This window comes from Eurytemora carolleeae, unplaced genomic scaffold (assembly GCF_000591075.1).
Source record: "Eurytemora carolleeae unplaced genomic scaffold, Eaff_2.0 scaffold154, whole genome shotgun sequence".
Classification (NCBI taxonomy): Eukaryota; Metazoa; Arthropoda; class Copepoda; order Calanoida; family Temoridae; genus Eurytemora; species Eurytemora carolleeae.
In genome coordinates, this window is record NW_019396344.1 from 126,947 (window position 1) to 147,194 (window position 20,248).

Genomic DNA, 20,248 nt, shown 5'->3' on the forward strand with positions numbered 1-20,248 from the left:
GAGTTATATATCAATATTTTTGTTTCTTAAAAATTTTCTTTTCTTTTGCGGTATGTTTCTCTGTAAAAGCGAATTGTGCATTTCTTGTTTAAACTGAAAAACTCTTTTGAACATTATGATAACATCATCATTAAAAATAATACAGTGGTAGGCAATTATATCAATACAATGAAGACGAACTTTGATTAATATCAAGGTCTTGAAGAGCATATTACACATAAACAAATAAGTCAAGAGAAGCTGTCAATTAAAAAAAACCTTCTCTTTAATTACATGTAAACTTGCAATTCGAAACAAGCTTGTTAACAATCAAAACTTAAAGAAAAAATCTGTCTTCACTTTATTAATATAATTGTCTACCGACTATAAGATTACATTCCTCCTTCTGAAATTCATTATTTCTTAGACATATTCTTAACCCTATCTCGATTGGGATATTTTTGTGTTCCCCACCTCCCCTTGATTTTGTCATTAGAGTTGAGACAGAGGAGTGTGATATATGTCCATACTCCAACTTTTAAAGGCAAGCTCATTAAAAAAAATTAAACCTCTAACTTTAACCCTATTCCCGCTGGGGGGGGGGTCAATTTGCCCCCCCCCCTGTAGTTTTTTTTACATAACTCAAAAAGTATTAGTCTGAGGCTGTTGAAATTTTCTGACTTTTCTTACATACCCAAAGCCCTCCCTTTAGGCCTAAAACCAGGCTTTAATACTAACTGCCTGAGTCCTCAGGCACACTGCCTGAATGACTGCTTTTGCCTGTAACAAACTAAATCTTTGTTTTGACCCACTTTCACTTATCAGATTTTGATAAAATTTAGCTTTTTGGAAAACCTATGACATAAGGAAACGGATTGCACAAGTTTTGCGAAAAAAAAATTGCAAATTTTTTGCAAACAACCTGTCAAAGGAAATTTGCACATTTTTAGTTTTTCTTGATTAAAAATCAGGTTATTTAAAATTTTGCAAACATTTTTGCATATTTGAAATGGCATGGTCAAGGGCTTTTCAAAAATGTATAATTTGTCATTTTTTGGATAAATTTTTTTTTGCAAACATTTTTACTATAAAACTGGATTTTGCGATAAAAAATTCAATTTTCGCAATTTTCCCCCCATCATAAAAGTTTAAGGGGCCAAAAACATTATTAAAAACAAACTAATTTAATGAGGTTATCGCTGATTTGAGCGTTTCTCAGAAACAATTAAAAATATCAAAACCTTTAATGTCATTAATGATGTCTATAGAAATAAACGTTTTATCGAAAATAGACTAAAATGAGCCAATTTTATCGGATATCAAACCATCTCTCTTCAAAATACGATTGCCAAAGGTCTTTGATTTTCAAAAAGAAGATTGGATATCCTTTAAAAAAGATTTCTTGGTTTTAATCTTGTGAATCGTTTAGTATCGTCTTCTTAAGTGGAATTTATCAGGAAAATCTAATCTTTATATAATCATTTAATTCACTTCGTTAATTTTAGTTTATTGATTTGATTTTACTCAAAAGCGTTCTGAGAATTTTTAATTAGGTTTTCTTTTTCTTTTCATAGATTAACTGATTTGATTAGATTAGGGGTCAATCTTTTGTAACCTTCGATAAAACAGAATATTTCATAAAAATCCATAAAAAAGTGCTAGATGTGAACTCCGTCACTATCAAGATTAAGATTTCCATTCTCCAGATCTAGATCAGTACTGACAGCTCTGGTAGCATCTTCAGAAGGATGTTTGATCAGACTGGTTCCAGCAGCACTTTCTGTTCCAGGTTCATTCTCAGTAGTTTCTTCACTCAGAGTAGTAGTATCACTGCTGGACTTCTCATCTGTTAAGCCTGGGCTAGGATGACCGTTGATGTTAATTTCATCGATTATGTTCGGATCGTTTCCATTGGTTTCTTTTCCAGTAGTTTCTTTTCCTGTAATTTCCTTTTCGTTGGTTTCTTTTCTGTTGGTTGCTTTTCCGTTGGTTGCTTTTCCGTTGGTTGCTTTTCCGTTAGTTTCTTTTCCGTTGGGCACTGCATGCATGGAATAGGCTGTCTGGGGGATTTTAACGTGTTTATGTTGGGACGGAATCTCTTGCCTCTCCGGCTCCCTCGACTGACTGGAGTCAAGGATGGGTTGAATACAGGAGCTGGTTTCGGTCACGTAGCTGCTCAACGCTTGATATAAAGATTTTGCTCGTGTGCTCTCCTCAATTCTATAAATAAATATTATGAGAATTTTGAAAAAAAAACAAATTTAAAAATATTTCTTACTTTATATCTTTGATTATGTTCTCTTTCTCCTGAACCAGGCTCTGAAGTTCCTTCAAGGTCAAGTTCATCTCATCAACTTGAACTCTTAAACTATCCTCCATCCTCTTCCAATCCTGCTCCTTTCTTCTTATCAACTCATCCTTTTTCCTCACCTTCTCCTTTAACCTCCTCCCCTCCTCCTCCTCCTCCCTCAACTTCACTAGGAGGAGGGAGTACTTGGCCGTCTGCTCCCTGAGCTGATTCTCCTGGGTATCCAGCACCTCCTGGATATTCAGCATCTCAGCTCTCGTCTCATCCAACTGGAGCAGATTTTGTCATAATTATCATTATTAATATTTCTATTATTATTATTATCATTATTATTTTTATTTTTATTATTATTATTATTATTATTATTATTATTATTATTATTATTATTATCATTATCATTATTATTATTATTACTAATCACAAATATTAACGGTCTATTTTTTCAATGAGCTCGCCTCGAAAATTTGGGTTATGAACATTATGCACTTCAACTCTGTACGTATATTCCAAGGCTATGCATAGATTCAGACCCCTGTAGCCTTTATTCAGTTAAAGATTTAGTGGGGATTTGAATAGGTGATTCAAATTTGAACCGGCGGAAGTGAGTTAAAATTCATTAAATTCGGTTCCTGGTCATTTTTCATCTTCTTCTTATTTTCCTCCTGAACTAGTTTTATTTCTTTTTTAAAATTTTCCCGCTCTTTTTGTAAAGCTCTTTTTTCCTTTGTTATAATTTTCTTTTCACCGAGAAGCATGTCTTTTTCCTTTCGTAAACTTTCTTTTTCTTTTTGTAATTTTTTCTTTTCGTCTTGAATAGGAGTAGTTTCTGCAGAGCTAGTTCCGGTGGATTCCTGACAGTTCTTTTCCCAGTTCACCTAGACAATTTTTAATCATGAAATAGGGGTATTCTTATACACAGGGGCGTACGGCCCCCCCAGGGGGGCCACACAATTTAATTTCCAGTAGGTGTTTGCTTTGAGTGAGAAAATTGGGTAAATATGAATACTCTAAATGCCAATTTTTTTGGTGGCTATTCAAATTAAATCATAATAAACTTACTGTGAATCCGAATTAGAAATAATAAAATGGCAAAACCTTGAAGTAAAATAACTCAGTAAAATACATATTTCTGTTCCTCCAGTGCTAAACTAAACCTGGATAAACTAATATTTCTGTTCCTCCAGTGCTAAACTATATCATATTTCTGTTCCTTTAGTAAACATATACCTGGATATACTTATATTTCTGTTCCTTTAGTAAACATATACCTGGATATATTCATATTTCTGTTCTAATTCATCGTATCTTGTTCTCCAGTCTATACAATTTTCTTCTAGGTCCCTAAATCGATTTAATAATAATAATTGAGCGATTCATAGTGCAAAGCTTCGAAAGATTGGATTCAAAGGTTATTTTTTATATATACATACTATTATAAAATTCTAATGATGTAATTTTTGAAGAAGAAGAAAGTTGAAGACGACATGGGTAAACAACTTTGATGTTATGTTTTTTCGAATAAGAGAAAAAATATTGAAATGCTTTTGAAATCGTACATACTCGATCAACCTTTCAAACATGAAATAAATGAAATTGTAGCTCATGTGTTTAAAATTGTCATGCTGGGGGGTTTTCAAATATTTAGTAGGGTACAAAATCGGCAAACTTCTGTGATTCAAGAAACAACATTGTCATGAGATTTCTTTACTCATAATTCTGACTTAGATAATTTCTAACATTTTCCCCAGGTTCAGAAATAAATGAACAGCCTCTTTATATTACCTGGCAGTTGCTCTTAAAGTACTGACCATGGCTTCTTTCTCTCTAACCTAATCGAGATAAAGGTTGAAATGCATTAATATTAATAATATTAATGATAGTCTATAACATAAATGCTTTGCTTGTGTGTTTGTCTGTCTGTCTGTCCGGTGAATCCAATAAACGTCAAAACAGCTGAACAGATTGGGCTCAAAATTACAAAAAATTGTTGTCCAAAAGTTTTCGATTTTTGCAAAATTTTGAGAATGCACGAAAAAAAATAGTATAAAATCCGCGCAATTTTTTGTTTATATTTTACATTAAAAAAATTATCAAGAAAACAAGGAATCTAATAAAAAATATTTCAAAAATAAATAATAACATAGTGCATTTAACTATTCTAAATTTGAGAATAAAGAATTATAGACTTATAAAGAATTCAGTTTTAAAAAGGTAAGATTGAGTGAAATTACAAAGCATGGTTGCACACACACTATATTTACATCAGATGGTCGGCCATCTATTCCCGGAGCTTCCTAGTAGGAGTCAGTTAGCACGAAGCATCTGATAAGAAGAGCCAAATGGAAAAATATTCGCCCCTGACGAATGTTATGTATATTTAGATCAACTTTAGTTGGTCCAACAATAATCGTGTGTATGCTTATATACAAAACAGAAAATCAGGAAAAATATTCAAGCACACATTCTGAATATAAAAAAATGACTCAATGATGTAAGCACGGTTCTAAATATATGAAAATGGCTGGTCGAAATTTTTTTAATTTTTCAATATTTTTTTCAACAATATTTTTTCTAATTTTTTCCACGGGCAATACAGGGCCCTTTCGCTTGTAATTTACAATAGTAAAGACTTTAATAAAATTTTTTTTTTTGCGTTTTCCGATAGGGTCCAGTGCCCCTTTTCACCCTCTTTAGCCTGATGTCTGGAATACTGACTAGCTGCCCGGGTGGGGGGTGGGGGTCAAATTGATCCCCCCCTTTTTCTTATTGTTAAAGAAATCTATAACATTTGATATGTTTTTGGAAAGCCTTTGGGCACTACTTCAATAATCTAGAAAAAAAATGGCAAATTTTCAAAAATCTAAATATTTACTGCGAAACCTAGTTATTAAGCAAAAAATGTGCAAATTTTTTCTTAAAAAATTGCAATAAATTATATATCTTGAAAACCCTTGACCGAGCGAATTCAAATGTGCAAAAACATAAAAAAAAAAATCTGAAACCTTAATGTGTAATAAAAAAACTGAAAATGTGAAAATCCCCTTTGCAGGCATCTGTGCAAAAATCTGTGCAAAATTTCGTTGCAAAATTTTGCAATCTGCTTGCTTTTGTTATAGGCTTTATAAAGAGCTATAAAATATTGAAATCCAATGACTGGAAGTAGGTCTAGATATAGAATTAGTCTGTTATAGGTCATACAAAGCATTTAGGCAGTTACCTGAGGACTCAGGCAGTAGGTATTAAAGCCCAGCTTTTAGCTTTAAGTGAGGGTATGTGATAGAAAGATAAGCCAGAAAATTTGAGCTTCGTAGTTCGTATGCTTTTTGAGTTATCGCAAAAGAACGATAGAAGGGCGTTAAATGACCCCCCCCCCCTAGGCCAAATAGGGTTAACAGAGGCACTTTCTTGGACTATTGAAACAGACAAACTAATGCAATTTGTAAAAATGGATGTGTTTTAACCAGTCATGATGCTTTTTTTACCTATCTGGAAACAATGGAACATTTGATAAAAATTGAGTTTCTGGTTGCTTCATGGCATAGCACTGGCTCATTTTATTCATTAGTTTTTTTCATTTTTATGTTTAGAATTTTGGGTTTTCTCAGTTTATTTATTCCATATGAAGTATGACTATGAGACATGTAAAACTTAGGATGATCATCCTAGGAAAGTAGTTGAGAGTATCTGGAAATAATAAGTTCTGATTTTGGGTTTTGGCTATGAGCCATGAAGAGCCGGGACCTCAATCCAATAACTAGGACATCAAGGATATTTTCAAATAGATGACCAATCCCTTTATCTCCAGTTTTATTCCATATTTTCCGAGTTTATAAATATAATTTAATCCCTGTTTTCACTGAGAAGCGAAATCATGCAATATAGATCCAGTCCTGCCAATCTTAAATGTCAAATCAAAATTGTCAAAATCTAAACCAAATATTTTAAAATCGACGAAGTCTGAACACGATATATCAATTTATTAGTCACTCTTTTCATTCCAAAATGAATTAAAAATGTATTTTAATGAAATATAAACTTTGATAATTTAACAAACACTCAATTATACAAGCATTGATCGTAAAAAGGAGTACATTAAAATCGACTACAACATATCACATACAGGATTACCCATAAAAGATGAGACTTCGTAGAAGATTGTACGGAATTTATTCAGTCAGTTTTCTTACATTTAGAGCTCCTTGTATGCCAAAACTGGCTTATTTCTGTGCTTTATCATTTAGTAAACAATAAAAATATCAAATAGAATGAAAAACCAAAAATTAAGCTTCAAATCATTTTTAAAGTTTTGGGTCGTCTTTATATTCTCATTCGTTGTTGGTAACCCTAACTTAAACAAAACTTGCGGAATTTACCAGAAAAAAGAGAAGGAAAATTTGTTGGTTGAAAAAAGTTTAAGGTTTGATCAAGATTGGGGAAATAATATTTGAATTTACTCTTACCATCTTACGATCCTATTAAATTATGCAAAATACGATATAAAGTACGATAAGAACGTTTCTAAGTACTTTACATAGAGTACGATCAGAACGTTTCTAAGTACTTTACATATAGTACGATCAGAACGTGTCTAAGTAATTTACATATAGTACGATCAGAACGTTTCTTAGTACTCCACATATAGTACGATCAGAACGTTTCTAAGTACTTTACATAGAGTACGATCAGAACGTGTCTAAGTACTTTACATATAGTACGATCAGAACGTGTCTAAGTACTTTACATATAGTACGATCAGAACGTTTCTAAGTACTTTACATAGAGTACGATCAGAACGTGTCTAAGTACTTTACATATATACGATCAGAACGTTTCTAAGTACTACAAATAGAGTACAATCAGAACGTTTCTTAGTACTTTACATATAGTGCGATCAGAACGTTTCTAAGTACTTTACATATAGTACGATCAGAACGTTTCTAAGTACTACACATAGAGTACGATCAGAACGTTTCTTAGTAATCCATATATAGTACGATAAGAACGTTTCTAAGTACTTTACATATAGTACGATAAGAACGTTTCTAAGTACTTTACATAGAGTATGATCAGAACGTTTCTAAGTACTACACATATAGTACGATCAGAACGTGTCTAAGTACTTTACATATAGTACGATCAGAACGTTTCTAAGTACTTTACATATACTACGATCAGAACGTGTCTAAGTACTTTACATAGAGTACGATCAGAACATGTCTAAGTACTACACATAGAGTACGATAAGAATGTTTCTAAGTAATCCACATATAGTACGATAAGAACGTTTCTAAGTACTTTACATAGAGTACGATCAGAACGTTTCTAAGTATACATAGAGTACGATCAGAACGTTTCTAAGTACTACACATAGAGTACGATCAGAACGTTTCTTTGTATGAAGATCACAATCGTTTTTTGATTTTATATTTCAGGAAATTGTAAACAAAATTTAACCAACTGTCTAAAGCTAAGAGACTTAAGGATAAAAATGACTGAACAAAGTATAAAGCTGTCTTTGAAGTAGGGCTGGACACGTTCTGACTTTTTTCAAACCGTCGCGTTGGTTAATGTAATTTAAAACTTGAAATTAAGTTTAAACTAATTTTTTGTAAACTATCTTAATATTTTTAACGGGGTTAACGGCAGATATTTTTGAAGTCGTTAATTGTGCCAGCTATCTATTTCATGTAAACATTTAGACAAAATTAAAAACATCAAAACACGTAAAAAAGCATGAAAATGCATACAAATTTGTTATCAAAAATGGCTATTTCCGTTATTTACCGATTTAAAAATAATCAGTTTTTGCTGTTTATTAACCCTAAACAGGCTGGGGGATTAAAGGATTTTTGTAAATTTTTATGCATAGGGTAGGGTAGGGTACAGGGCGATAAAATGTCCGGTCTGTGTAAAAAATTCTAATATAGACCGAATAGACAAAAGGTGTGTTAATTATCGAGGGTCAAAGGTCAGAATTTTGAGACAAAAAAATCTCTCTTTTATTCACATGCTAAACAGATTTGCGAGATTTGTCTGTTTTATATAATTGTCTTTTATGATTTATCTCTGTTTTACATAATTGTCTTTTTATAATTTATCTCTGTTTTATATAATTGTCTTTTTATAATTTATCTATGTTTTATATAATTGTCTTTTTTTAATTTATCTCTGTTTTATATAATTGTCTTTTTATAATTTATCTCTGTTTTATATAATTGTCTTTTTATAATTTATCTCTGTTATCCAAGCACACCTACTGTTGGACATGAATGATTTATGCTTTCTTCTATTTTATCTTTTTAATTAAATCTAGCATCAACACAATTTATCTTACAGTTTACTTAAAATATTTTAGCATAGTCTTTAGAATTCAACTTCACCCCCCCCCCCCCTCCAAAATTCATATTCATATTTAGGAGGAACCTGGGAGGCTATGTCAAGATTTTATGAAAACACTTTAAAGAAGTACGTACGATTTTAAATTCTAAGTTCGTGTCATTTTTCTTTTTTAAATTTTAGTTTCACCTCTTTCAGTAATCCTTCTAGCTCTGTCTCACATTGAATCCTAAATAAAATATAAATTGGTTTAAAAATCAAATCTAAAGATTTAAAAAAATCAATTTTCAGGTGAACAGATACTGAGATCTGCAAGTATAGCATAATAATGTTCGATAAATAATTGATTTAAAAAGCTTTTAAATTTAGTTTTTAAATAAACTTTTAAATGGTTAAAACTTTCAAGCTTTATGTTTGTGCTAAGTGTTGTTAACTCTTATAAAACGTTCTAAACTTAATTAACAACTAGAAGTTTATTTCCTGCCAACCTCCTTCCCCTCCCATAAACTTATAAACATTGATATCTAAGTTATACTTGATCAAACAAAGTTGTCAACGGTACCGTTGTGAATCGGGCATTGACATCTGTTCACCCTGTATTTTCCTAGATCTATAATGGGACACCCTGTATTTTCCTAGATCTATAATGGGACACCCTGTATTTTCCTAGATCTATAATGGGACACCCTGCATTTTCCTAGATCTATAATGGGACACTCTGTATCTTCCTAGATCAATAATGGTACACCCTGTATTTTCCTTGATCTATAATGGGACACCCTGTATTTTCCTAGATCTATCCCTAAAGGTTTCTATTGTCAAGAAGTTAATTCGAAGTTTCCCGTGAATAAAGTGAATAATCATGTAAATCTTTTCTTTCCTTTAATACAGGATACAAGAAAATAGTTTTTTCTTATATCAATCTCTGTAGATAAAAGGGATTGTGAAAGTCAGTTTAAGTGATCCGTTGGTAGAGGTTTTTTTTTTTTGAAAATTAGCTGAAATTTGATGGAAGATGTACGAACAAGAAGAAAATGGAGAACAATAAATATAAAAATGTCAAAATATTTGCATCTCTGCCATCATTTTCAAATAAATTCCTCTGAAAAGATATTTTTTTGGAATAACAAATATTTGTTGACCTGTACTTTTCTTGATCTTCCTCCATAAAAGTCAACTTGTTTATCATTTCCTCTCTCTCCTTCTGAATCTCTTCTCTTTCTTCTTCCATCTCCTTCTTCTCCTCATCCATCTCCTTCTTCTCCTCTTCCATCTTCTTCTTCTCTTTATCCATCTGGTCCCTCCTATCCTCCATCTGCTCCCTCTCCTTCACCACCATCTCAGTGCATTTCACTCTCTTCTCCATCTCTGCACTCAGCTGACTCCGCAGCTGAAATTTTAAAGGGATTGGTCAATAAATTTGAGAGTGGAGGAACGACTTTCAATTTTATGAGTGTTTTTATGTTGATAACTATTTTAGAAAACCAAAACAACCATAAATTCGTTTGTAAAGTATAACTGAGTCCTGAGAACTGTATATTAAAGATTATGATGTATACTCCCAAAGGCATTTTAACAATGGCACACCCCAAGTAACAATTTTCCAAATAGCAACTTGAGGCTATGATGGGATTGGGGGCCGAGCGCTGTGGCTAAAACAGTTTATTGGTCAAGTGCTGCTGCTAGGACAGATTTTAGAAGTTGCCACTTGGGAAAACGCCTTTGGGAAAGTACCTTACATCAAGATTATATCTATATATTTGGCTAATCTGCTTATTTGCTTGTTTGTATCCAAATAAACGTCAAAACAGTTGAACCGATCAGGCCCAGTTTTTATAAAGATTTCATATTACCCAAGGAAAGGTTTATTGGCGGCAGCAAAAAAAACGTTTTCGATTTTTAAAGTTTTTAGAAATTCACCATGTAAAATTATCCACGAAATCCTACATGGTTATTTTCTGTAATGTTTAAAGGATTTTTTTTTTAAATTAAAGTAACATTAAAAAGCAAGAAAGATGGGGGCGAAGCCCTGTATTCTAAACTAAATAAAATGAAATCAAATAATTTAACTAATTTGTTTATTTTCTGTCTCTTCTTTGGAAATCTCTTTCCGAGGATAAGAATTGAAAAGAAGATTGCGCATTTAATGAGATTACATTTTGCGGTTTGGTTTGGTTTAGTGATGGACAGTTTGCTCCTAACCTGGAAATATTAATCTCTACTTTTATAAAGGAGGGGGGAGGGGGGGGGGCGGGATTTTAGCCAAGGAAAAATTCCCAAGTGGTAATATTTTGAAGAAAAAGATATTTTCTGTTCCACCACTGCAAAATTCAGATTCCCTTTCTTATTTGAATTCAAATAATGACATTTTTCATAAAAGGTAAAAAAAAATTTCAATTCCAAGAAATGTAATAATGTTAGAAAAATCCTTTATCGACAATCCAATCAAAGTTTCTTCTTCTACCACTTGAAGAAAAAAATCATTGATAAAAAGAAAGTTGCATTCAAGGAGATAATTCCTACAAAACTTATTCTTCATTAGTTTTCCACTAACTTAGTTACAAAATATTCTGGTTAGTGCTTTTAAAATTTACATCTAAATAAAGTTTATTTTATTTATTTCATTTTATTTATCATTTCTTGTTTAGAAGTCCAAAAGTAAAGTATTAATAATTAATTCTAGAATGAAGTATACAATTATGAATCTAACATACATTTTAAAGCTGAAGAGTGAATCAAAAGTAAATTTACAATCTTTTAATTCATAGATTTGATTCTCAGACTATCGATACTGATAGTGCTAACTATATAGCGGTCTATTATATTTATATCTATAGTCTAAGATTCGATCATTATTTCAAATTATCTGTCTAAGCTATTTTTACCTGAGCTATCTGTAATCCCCTTTCTTCACATATTCGTTTTATCTTATTTTCTTCTCTAATCCAGTCTTCTCTGATCCTCTCCTCATCCTCCCTCCACTCATCTCTCATCCTGGATACCTGATCCCTCCACTCATCCCGGAGCAAGGATTCTCTGTCTCTGAGCAAAAATGTTCATAATACTTAGAGAATCAGGAAGACGACGGACACTTAATTTACTGTTTTATTTAGCCAAGAGAACATAAACAAGTTTGCGGTGTACTTAATAAATTGATTTTTAAGCTATTATGGAAAATTTGTATGTTTACTTCTACAGTAGATCATATTGTCCTAGGTAATATTGTCTAAATAATATCTAATCAAGTTTTACAGTACAAAAGCCATTTTTGTTGCATTTTAAAGTCATTTTTTCTATTCAAAACTGTTAATAGCAGAATTCAAAGCCAAATTTATGTTCTTCAATGTGTTGTATGAAAATGTTTGTCCCTAAGTATCCTGGATACATTATTCTCTTGATCCACTAACTCAGATCTCAGATTATAAACAAGCTCATTCCTAAATACAATTCACTGTAAACTTGGATATTCATATACATATATATATATATGTAATAAATACCCATATTTGTTAACCTGAACATACCTAGTGTCCATGTTGACAGCTGACGAGATCATGCCCATTGGTTTGGCAATGATAGTTTACTATTGCGTCCTTGTTGACATCGATAGCTGACGAGATTGTGCCCATTGGTTTGGCATTGATAGTACAAGCTAATGTCCATGTTGACATCGATATCTGACAAGATTGCGCCCATTGGTTTGGCATTGATAGTTTACGGGTCCGGGTTTGGACATTGATAGTAAAGTGAAGTAATCAAAATAATTGAATTGCATATGATTTGAATTCAAAATTAAGGAATATTGAGTTTTCATTTTTAACATTTTCTTGAAAACTGATACACCTTGTTAAAACATTAAGTTAGCTGTTAGAAAAAGCCTATCATTTAAACCTATCGAAAGCTCTGATAGAATTTAAACAAGTTTTTAACTCATCGTCTAGATGTTCTGATCACTTTCATTCGGTTAAAGTGTGCTGCGCTAGTATTAATATGGTATACCTAATATCATTTGTGTTCAGAGGTGTACAGCGGGAGAGGGGGGAAGGGTATGGGAGCTAGCCCACTATGATTCAGTAAAATCTATGGTTTCCGATGGGTCTCAAGCCCCCCCCCCCTTGAAAGTAAAGAAAATGTAAGCCCCCGCCCTGTAAATTCCTGTGTACGCCTTTGCCTATATTTGATCAAGGCAATCGTAGATTTACTTATTTTAAACAGTGTAAAGTGGATAATTAATTTTTAAATATAAAAACGGATTTAACCAAAGTTTAAACGCACGTGGATTTAACGGTTCTGTCAATATTCCATAAAGCTGTGACTTTCGATCACAATTTCACCCATTATATATAATGGTTTAGCCTTTTTTCTTCAATACTTTTTTGTCGGCATATACCTTTTTAATGAACAAATCTGTAAGTTTATAGATGGTTGAATTATAGACCAAAACACGTTTGATTTCAAATAAAATAAACCGAATGCTTCTCACTCTGGTTAGTCCGGGGTGAATCAGACATGTAACTCTATGGATAAATGGTGACCTAAAATGACGTGTACAGTCCCCTGTTTAATGTTTAATTTAATCAGATATAATCGATTCTTCTTCGAACTTTATAAATCAAACCATTTTCAACTCAAGTCACGACATTTAACAAACAAAAGTTTATTCACGAAAAGTTAAAGTTTAATTAATCAGAATATGATATCACGAAGAACTCAGGTATTTAAGATCATATAACAAAGTAGATTTTGAGTTGTACACAGAAAATATCTTTATAATGCTAATGTGGAAATCATTTTTTTCAAAGGAAAGATATTTTTTAAAGTACATTTTTAAAGTTTTGTATTTCCTGCTAAAAACTTTTTATCTTTTTCTATCAATCTTTCTTGTGTCTAACATTTTGCGCCCCCCTTGTAGTTTTTTTTGTACTAGCACACTCATTTTTGACACTATGACCTTGATTTTTTTTTTACTTTTAATGAATAGTAATTTAAAGGATTTTTTGTTAAATTTTTTTAATTATAGGGTAGGGTATAGGGCGGAAATATCTGGTCTGTGAAAAAAAATCTAAAATAACCCATAACTTTTTTGTGACTAAAGCTGTAGATCTAAAAACTATATTTTTAATAAGCCTCTGAAAAATGGATGTAGAAGCATGTGTCACACTTTGGGATTTATTTAAAACAAAAAAATGTTTTTTTTTTCTTTTTTGACATTTTCAACCCTTCCTAGCACCCAAACTAATCGATCTAACTTTTTTCTATGAGCTAGTCTTGAAACATTGGGCTATGAACATGCATTTCAGCCCTATACCTATTCTCTAAGGCCTTTTTCTAGGGGGGGGGGGCGCCAAACGCCCCCCCAGGCTATACAAAGATTCAGACCCCCCAGCCTTCATAGGGTTAAGTATGCGTACTATATACAAATATCAGACATTTAAATGCAGGGCACGTTGAATCTGCAGTTTGTAAAAACAATTCAAAAATCATCTCGTTTTCATTTATACTCTTCATTTCATTTATACTCTTCATTTATACTCTTCATTTATTCTCTTCATTTATACTCTTCATTTATACTCTTCATTTATACTCTTCATTTATACTCTTCATTTATACTCTTCATTTATACTCTTCATTTATACTCTTCATTTATACTCTTCATTTATACTCTTCATTTATACTCTTCATTTATACTCTTCATTTATACTCTTCATTTATACTCTTCATTTATACTCTTCATTTATACTCTTCATTTATACTCTTCATTTATACTCTTCATTTATACTCTTCATTTATACTCTTCATTTATACTCTTCATTTATACTCTTCATTTATACTCTTCATTTATACTCTTCATTTATACTCTTCATTTATACTCTTCATTTATACTCTTCATTTATACTCTTCATTTATACTCTTCATTTATACTCTTCATTTATACTCTTCATTTATACTCTTCATTTATACTCTTCATTTATACTCTTCATTTATACTCTTCATTTATACTCTTCATTTATACTCTTCATTTATACTCTTCATTTATACTCTTCATTTATACTCTTCATTTATACTCTTCATTTATACTCTTCATTTATACTCTTCATTTATACTCTTCATTTATACTCTTCATTTATACTCTTCATTTCAGTTTAACTTGGATTTCTGTAAAATTCAACATCATGAATTTCTACTTTATAGCTTACAAACAAATTAATCTCTGTAATGAATTTCTGCTTTTTAGCTTGCAAACAAATTAATCTCTGTCATGAATTTCTATTTTATAGTTTGCAAACAAATTAATTTCTGTCATGAATTTCTACTTTATAGTTTGCAAACAAATTAATTTCTGTCATGAATTTCTACTTTATAGTTTGCAAACAAATTAATTTCTGTCATGAATTTCTACTTTATAGCTTGCAAACAAATTAATTTCTGTCATGAATTTCTACTTTATAGCTTGCAAACAAATTAATCTCTGTCATGAATTTCCACTTTACAGCTTGCAAAAAATTAATCTCTGTCATGAATTTCTACTTTATAGTTTGCAAACAAATTAATTTCTGTCATGAATTTCTATTTTATAGTTTGCAAACAAATTAATCTCTGTAATGAATTTCTACTTTATAGTTTGCAAACAAATTAATTTCTGTCATGAATAATTCTACTTTATAGCTTGCAAACAAATTAATCTCTGTCATAAATTTCTACTTAATAGCTTGCAAACAAATTAATTTCTGTCATGAATTTCTACTTTATAGTTTGCAAACAAATTAATTTCTGTCATGAATTTCTACTTTATAGCTTTTATTTAGGATATTCAGATTAATCGATCAAACTAAGGTTCTCAAATTCCCAGCAATTTTCTATAGCAGCAGTTTAAAAGTGAGTCAGGCACTTCAAATAACGATAACGGTAAAGTGCACAAGATTGAAAAAAATGGAAATTCCGATTTTTTATTTATGATGGTTTTTACTTTTTTTCTTTTTGTGTTAAAGTTTTCTACTTTTGTGTGTGTACAATTTTACAAAGTTAAAGAAAATAAAGTGTAAACATAAATATGTAAATGTGTAGAAACACTTCCCTCTATGCTAATAAAATGGGACAGATAAAAGAAACTATTTAGAGTTGAAAGGGACTCTTCACACATTTGATGACTTACCTGAAAATTTGTCTTAATTCTGAGACATAATTTGCCCGTAATCTATGTTTTTATTTCTTTGTTTTGTTACTCTCATCTTGATTTAAGTAAGTAACAGTTGACGTTATTCAAGCGAGGTAAAAATAATTTAGTTTTTTTTTACCTCTAAAAATTGATAATTGTTAATTTGATAAGTGACTTAATTCTTCCGCAAAGTTATTAAAGAAAATTACTATATTTTCACGTATAAGAAACCGACATAAACTTCTGATTGCTGATCAGGGAAAGGTGTAATGGTATCGATAAAAATCGGACAGACTCCGCTTTATACATTGTGGGTCAATCAACAACATTTTAATAAATATTTCTACACCACGAATTGTGGGTCAATAAAAAATTACGTTGACGGTCCCTTTCTGGATTAACATTTTAATACACAGTCCCTTTAAATATATATTTGTTTACCTTGCATTCTCTTGTAACTCAAGCTTTCGAACCTTTTCTCTCTCTTCCTTCAGTTCAGCCTAAAAACAAAAATATTTTGTATCAATTTTCAAAAAATAAAATCAAAACAAATTCGAATTATTTTTCTGAAGCATAAAAAACGTATTAATATCATATTTAAAACACATTTTTGTTGCTTCACACATCAGGTCTGCCACTTTAATAATTGTAAATTGGCAGTACATATAGTGTTTACAAAAATTCGACGGGGAATTCTTTTCCTCGTAAATGCACAGGTCCAAAATCTTTGTGTTTGGGGGCTAAGCCCCGCCCCCCCCCCCTTCTCCGCGGAAATTGGTCAAAGTATGTGCAATGCCTATTGGTCAGTCTAGTGTTTTAAGCTCTGTTAATTTTGAAAAAATGTTATTATTACAGTTATTCAATTATGCCAGCCATGGTTCTAAAATTTATAAAACGTTTGCTAGAAAAAACGTAAAATATGTTATATTTTTATGTTCAAATATTACACATATTAAATTTCTGTACACGCAAATATGAAGATTTTATATCCGTAGCTTATTTATTAACGTATTCTGGACCCTCTGCATTAAAAAAAATATATATTTTAAAAATTTACAAAATTATTTCTAAATTTATATTTTTATCTTTTTTACCCCTATAATAGAAACAGAAAAATTGACTGTATCTCAAATCATTTAGAAAAAGAAAGCGAACTTTTGTAAAACCCCAAAAAGTTGAAAGCTTTTAATAAAGAAGTGGTATAGCAAAAAACTAAAAGGGGGGGTGTGTAAGATATTGATCCCATATTGAAGACCATTCTATAAGAAATAGGAAAAGTTGAGTTTGAAATTTGTTACCATTATTTTGAATGCCTGGAGGAATTATCATAAACTTGTCTTTTTCTTATGTCTTTGCATCGAAATCTTATTCTAATGTGCTTAGAGATGGGGATAGTTTTTCTGAACGAGCGAAATTTTTCGTGTCGTTCAGAAGAAAAAAAACGAACGACTTGGATCGTTCAGAAAACTGAAAGAAACATCGTTTTTTAAATTCGAACGAAAAAATTCAAAAATAAACAATCTTTTTTTACTTTACTTTACGTCTAATTTTAAGAACCAACGAAATCAATTTTTTTGAACAATTGAAAAAAAAGAATAAAATGGGCCGTTCACTATCACGAATGATGAACAAACGAAATGAAAAAAATACGAACGTGCTCATCTCTGACTGGGTTATCCTGTGCAAATTACGGGAACCATTTTCAGCTCAAGGGAATGAAACTTAATTTCATTAGAATCTCTAATGTGAGAAGATGAAAATAGATTTTTCCATTTGGTAAAGGAAAAGGAATTGAGTCTTTGTCACAAACTTAGTTTTTTAAACCCTATATCTTTGTAACCTATTGTTGTAGATCTTTGATATTTCAAACTATGGATTAGATAAAAAGATTTAAGTTTGAAATATCAAATGTTTAAATCATCAGGTTGCAAAAATATTGAATTTAGAAAATTAGAGTTTGCAGCAAAAACTCAATTTCTTTCTTTTAGTTGTTGTACTCGTTCATTTTGGAGTTCAAGCACACTTCAAATTTTTGTTTATAACGATAAGTTAATAACATATAAATATTTGTTTAATTCACTAAAAACAAAAATTGAGTTTAACATTTTTTATGATATCAAGTTTAATTTAGTTTTAAACATATATTAAATAACGTTAAATGCCATTGTTGTGAATTGTGGCAATTTAAAGAAATCTAAATTAAAATAGTTTTGATTATTCAAATTGCATTTTGTATTTCTATTAAAAACATTAATTTAAATATATTTTTGAAGTTACAAAAAAAAGCATTCCTTTTCTTTGATAATGAAATTCTTTTTCATAAAAAAATGTTATATCTAGGATAACATTTGAATTTATATAATTTATTGAAATATAAATATTGACATTTTGTTACAGATATTTCAGATTTATTTGCATATTTGCAGAAAACTCTTCAGTTCTGCAACTTTGCCAGAATAAAATTCTTTGGAAGTTTTAATCTCCAGCTTTTTAAACCGTAAAGAAAAGCCAAAGGGTGCTCACACAAAACTAACTAGAGCTACGTACAGGGTTACCCATAAAGGATGAGACTTCAGAGACGACTGTACGAGATTNGCTTGTAAACAACTGTCAGCAACCCTGCTACAAGAATAGGTTGGCTTGTAAACAACTGTCAGCAACCCTGCTATAAAGAATGCTATACAACTTTCTTTGCTGCCTAAAAGTCGGTCTATAGAACCTCAAAAAAACTGAGTTTTCAGTGCAGGACTGTTTCAAAAATCAGATTCAATCTGCCATTTCAAATAGAGTCTATTAAAATGGAGTGCCTGGCTAGTGGCTAGATATGAAAGTTTAGCTGAGTTTTAAGTATTTTAGAGAAATTTTATGATTCATTTGAGACCTATGAGACGTTTTTTCCATGCGTCTGTCTTCAGTAAGAGAGCGCTAATGCAATCTTTTAAATTCTCATAGATTGTCCGTTTTAAAAAGATGATTTTGAGAATCGTTTATCTAGATTATTCAATGACGACCGCAAAAAAATGGAACAGCAATTTTACAGTTAATCAATTAGATGTTTAGGAACAGGTTAAGAAAATAAAAATTAATTCTTATCATCTAAAATAAGTAATCTTATTCAGTTATTTATTTCTGTAATGTCTCATTGTTCACAAACATTTTCTGTAGATTTTCTGTAATTGTTATTGAAAAGACGACACGAAGAATTTTAAAGGTTTACTGAATTAACGTTGTCTTTGATTTTTACTAAAACAATCGATTTACGCAATACGCATATATACTTTTAGATCACCATCAGTTGGGTTTTCCAATAAAATTAGGGTATAAAGAAATATATAAAACCTAGAGAAAAAATAAATTCAATATAAATTAGATAAAGGACTAATTATCTATATACAAATTTGGCTTATCTGTCTGTTTGTTTGTCTGTCTGTTTGTTTGTATCCAATAAACGCCAAAACGGCTGAACCGATCGGGCCCAAATTTTTTGTGGGACATCACGTAACCACATGGAAGGTTTACGAATGATAAAAATAAAAAAATGTGTTTTAAAGGTTTTTAACTTTGTAAATATTTAAATTCTTGAAAATCCGCGATTTTTTTTAAATCCTCAATTTTTTCTTCTTCTTTGTTTTAAAATGTAAACAAAAAGAACATGTTCACAATTTAAATAGAAGATGGGCGCGAAGCTCCCTAAAAGCCTAGTATATTTACTTTTCAAAGGATTGAAGGGTTGCCATACAAAAAGTATCGGAATTCGGAATATTCTAATCTATTAATGACTTTTTTTTAAGTTTAGGGATTGTACGCTGAAAAGTTAAATTATATTCAAACATATTTTCAGTTTTGAAGATAAAACTTTGCTTGGTTAAAAGTTTAAGATTTAGAATAAACATTTTCAAATTATTAAAATTTATTGAAAATCTGTATTCCCAGCCAACCCAGGCCAGGAATATATTGACCCCTTACTTTTCTAAACTTAAATTAATTCCGTTTGAAGATACAACGATGTGGAACAGCTCATGAATATTCTATTTATGTAACTTATAAATTGAATTTTCTTTAATATCTTATGTTACAAATATGTGTTAAAGGTAGAAAAATTGTTTAAATATTATTGATCAATAAAGTTTCCTGAAAATACAAAAGGTTTAAATATTAGAAAAGGATTCTTCGGAATGTTCACTGTTGTTATGTAAGCACAATCTAGGATAACATTTGAATTTATATAATTTATTAAAATATAAATATTGACATTTTGTTACAGATATTTCAGATTTATTTGCATATTTGCAGAAAACTCTTCAGTTCTGCAACTTTGCCAGAATAAAATTCTTTGGAAGTTTTAATCTCCAGCTTTTTAAACCGTAAAGAAAAGCCAAAGGGTGCTCACACAAAACTAACTAGAGCTACGTACAGGGTTACCCATAAAGGATGAGACTTCAGAGACGACTGTACGAGATTTATATTCA

The 20,248-nt window shown here is 30.9% G+C and overlaps 2 protein-coding genes across 2 annotated transcripts in view; both read right to left on the bottom strand.

Moving 5' to 3' along the window:
• Positions 1–1,051: 1,051 nt before the first annotated feature.
• Positions 1,052–2,554, bottom strand: LOC111701385 (uncharacterized). The gene is made up of 2 exons (XM_023472656.1): positions 2,258–2,554; positions 1,052–2,199 (listed from the first exon to the last, which is right to left on the bottom strand). The coding sequence occupies exons 1-2, from the start codon at positions 2,533–2,535 to the stop codon at positions 1,638–1,640; spliced, it is 840 nt and encodes a 279-aa protein (XP_023328424.1). The 5' UTR covers positions 2,536–2,554; the 3' UTR covers positions 1,052–1,637.
• LOC111701358 (leucine-rich repeat-containing protein 45) overlaps positions 2,549–20,248 on the bottom strand; it is a 48,467-nt gene continuing 30,767 nt past the window's right edge. Inside the window, exons 10-15 of the mRNA XM_023472613.1 lie at positions 16,221–16,279; positions 11,509–11,665; positions 4,070–4,116; positions 3,556–3,628; positions 3,033–3,162; positions 2,549–2,556 (exon numbers count right to left, since the gene is read on the bottom strand). Of these exons, the coding sequence (XP_023328381.1) occupies positions 2,549–2,556; positions 3,033–3,162; positions 3,556–3,628; positions 4,070–4,116; positions 11,509–11,665; positions 16,221–16,279 (474 nt within the window). The remainder of the gene's footprint in view (positions 2,557–3,032; positions 3,163–3,555; positions 3,629–4,069; positions 4,117–11,508; positions 11,666–16,220; positions 16,280–20,248) is intronic.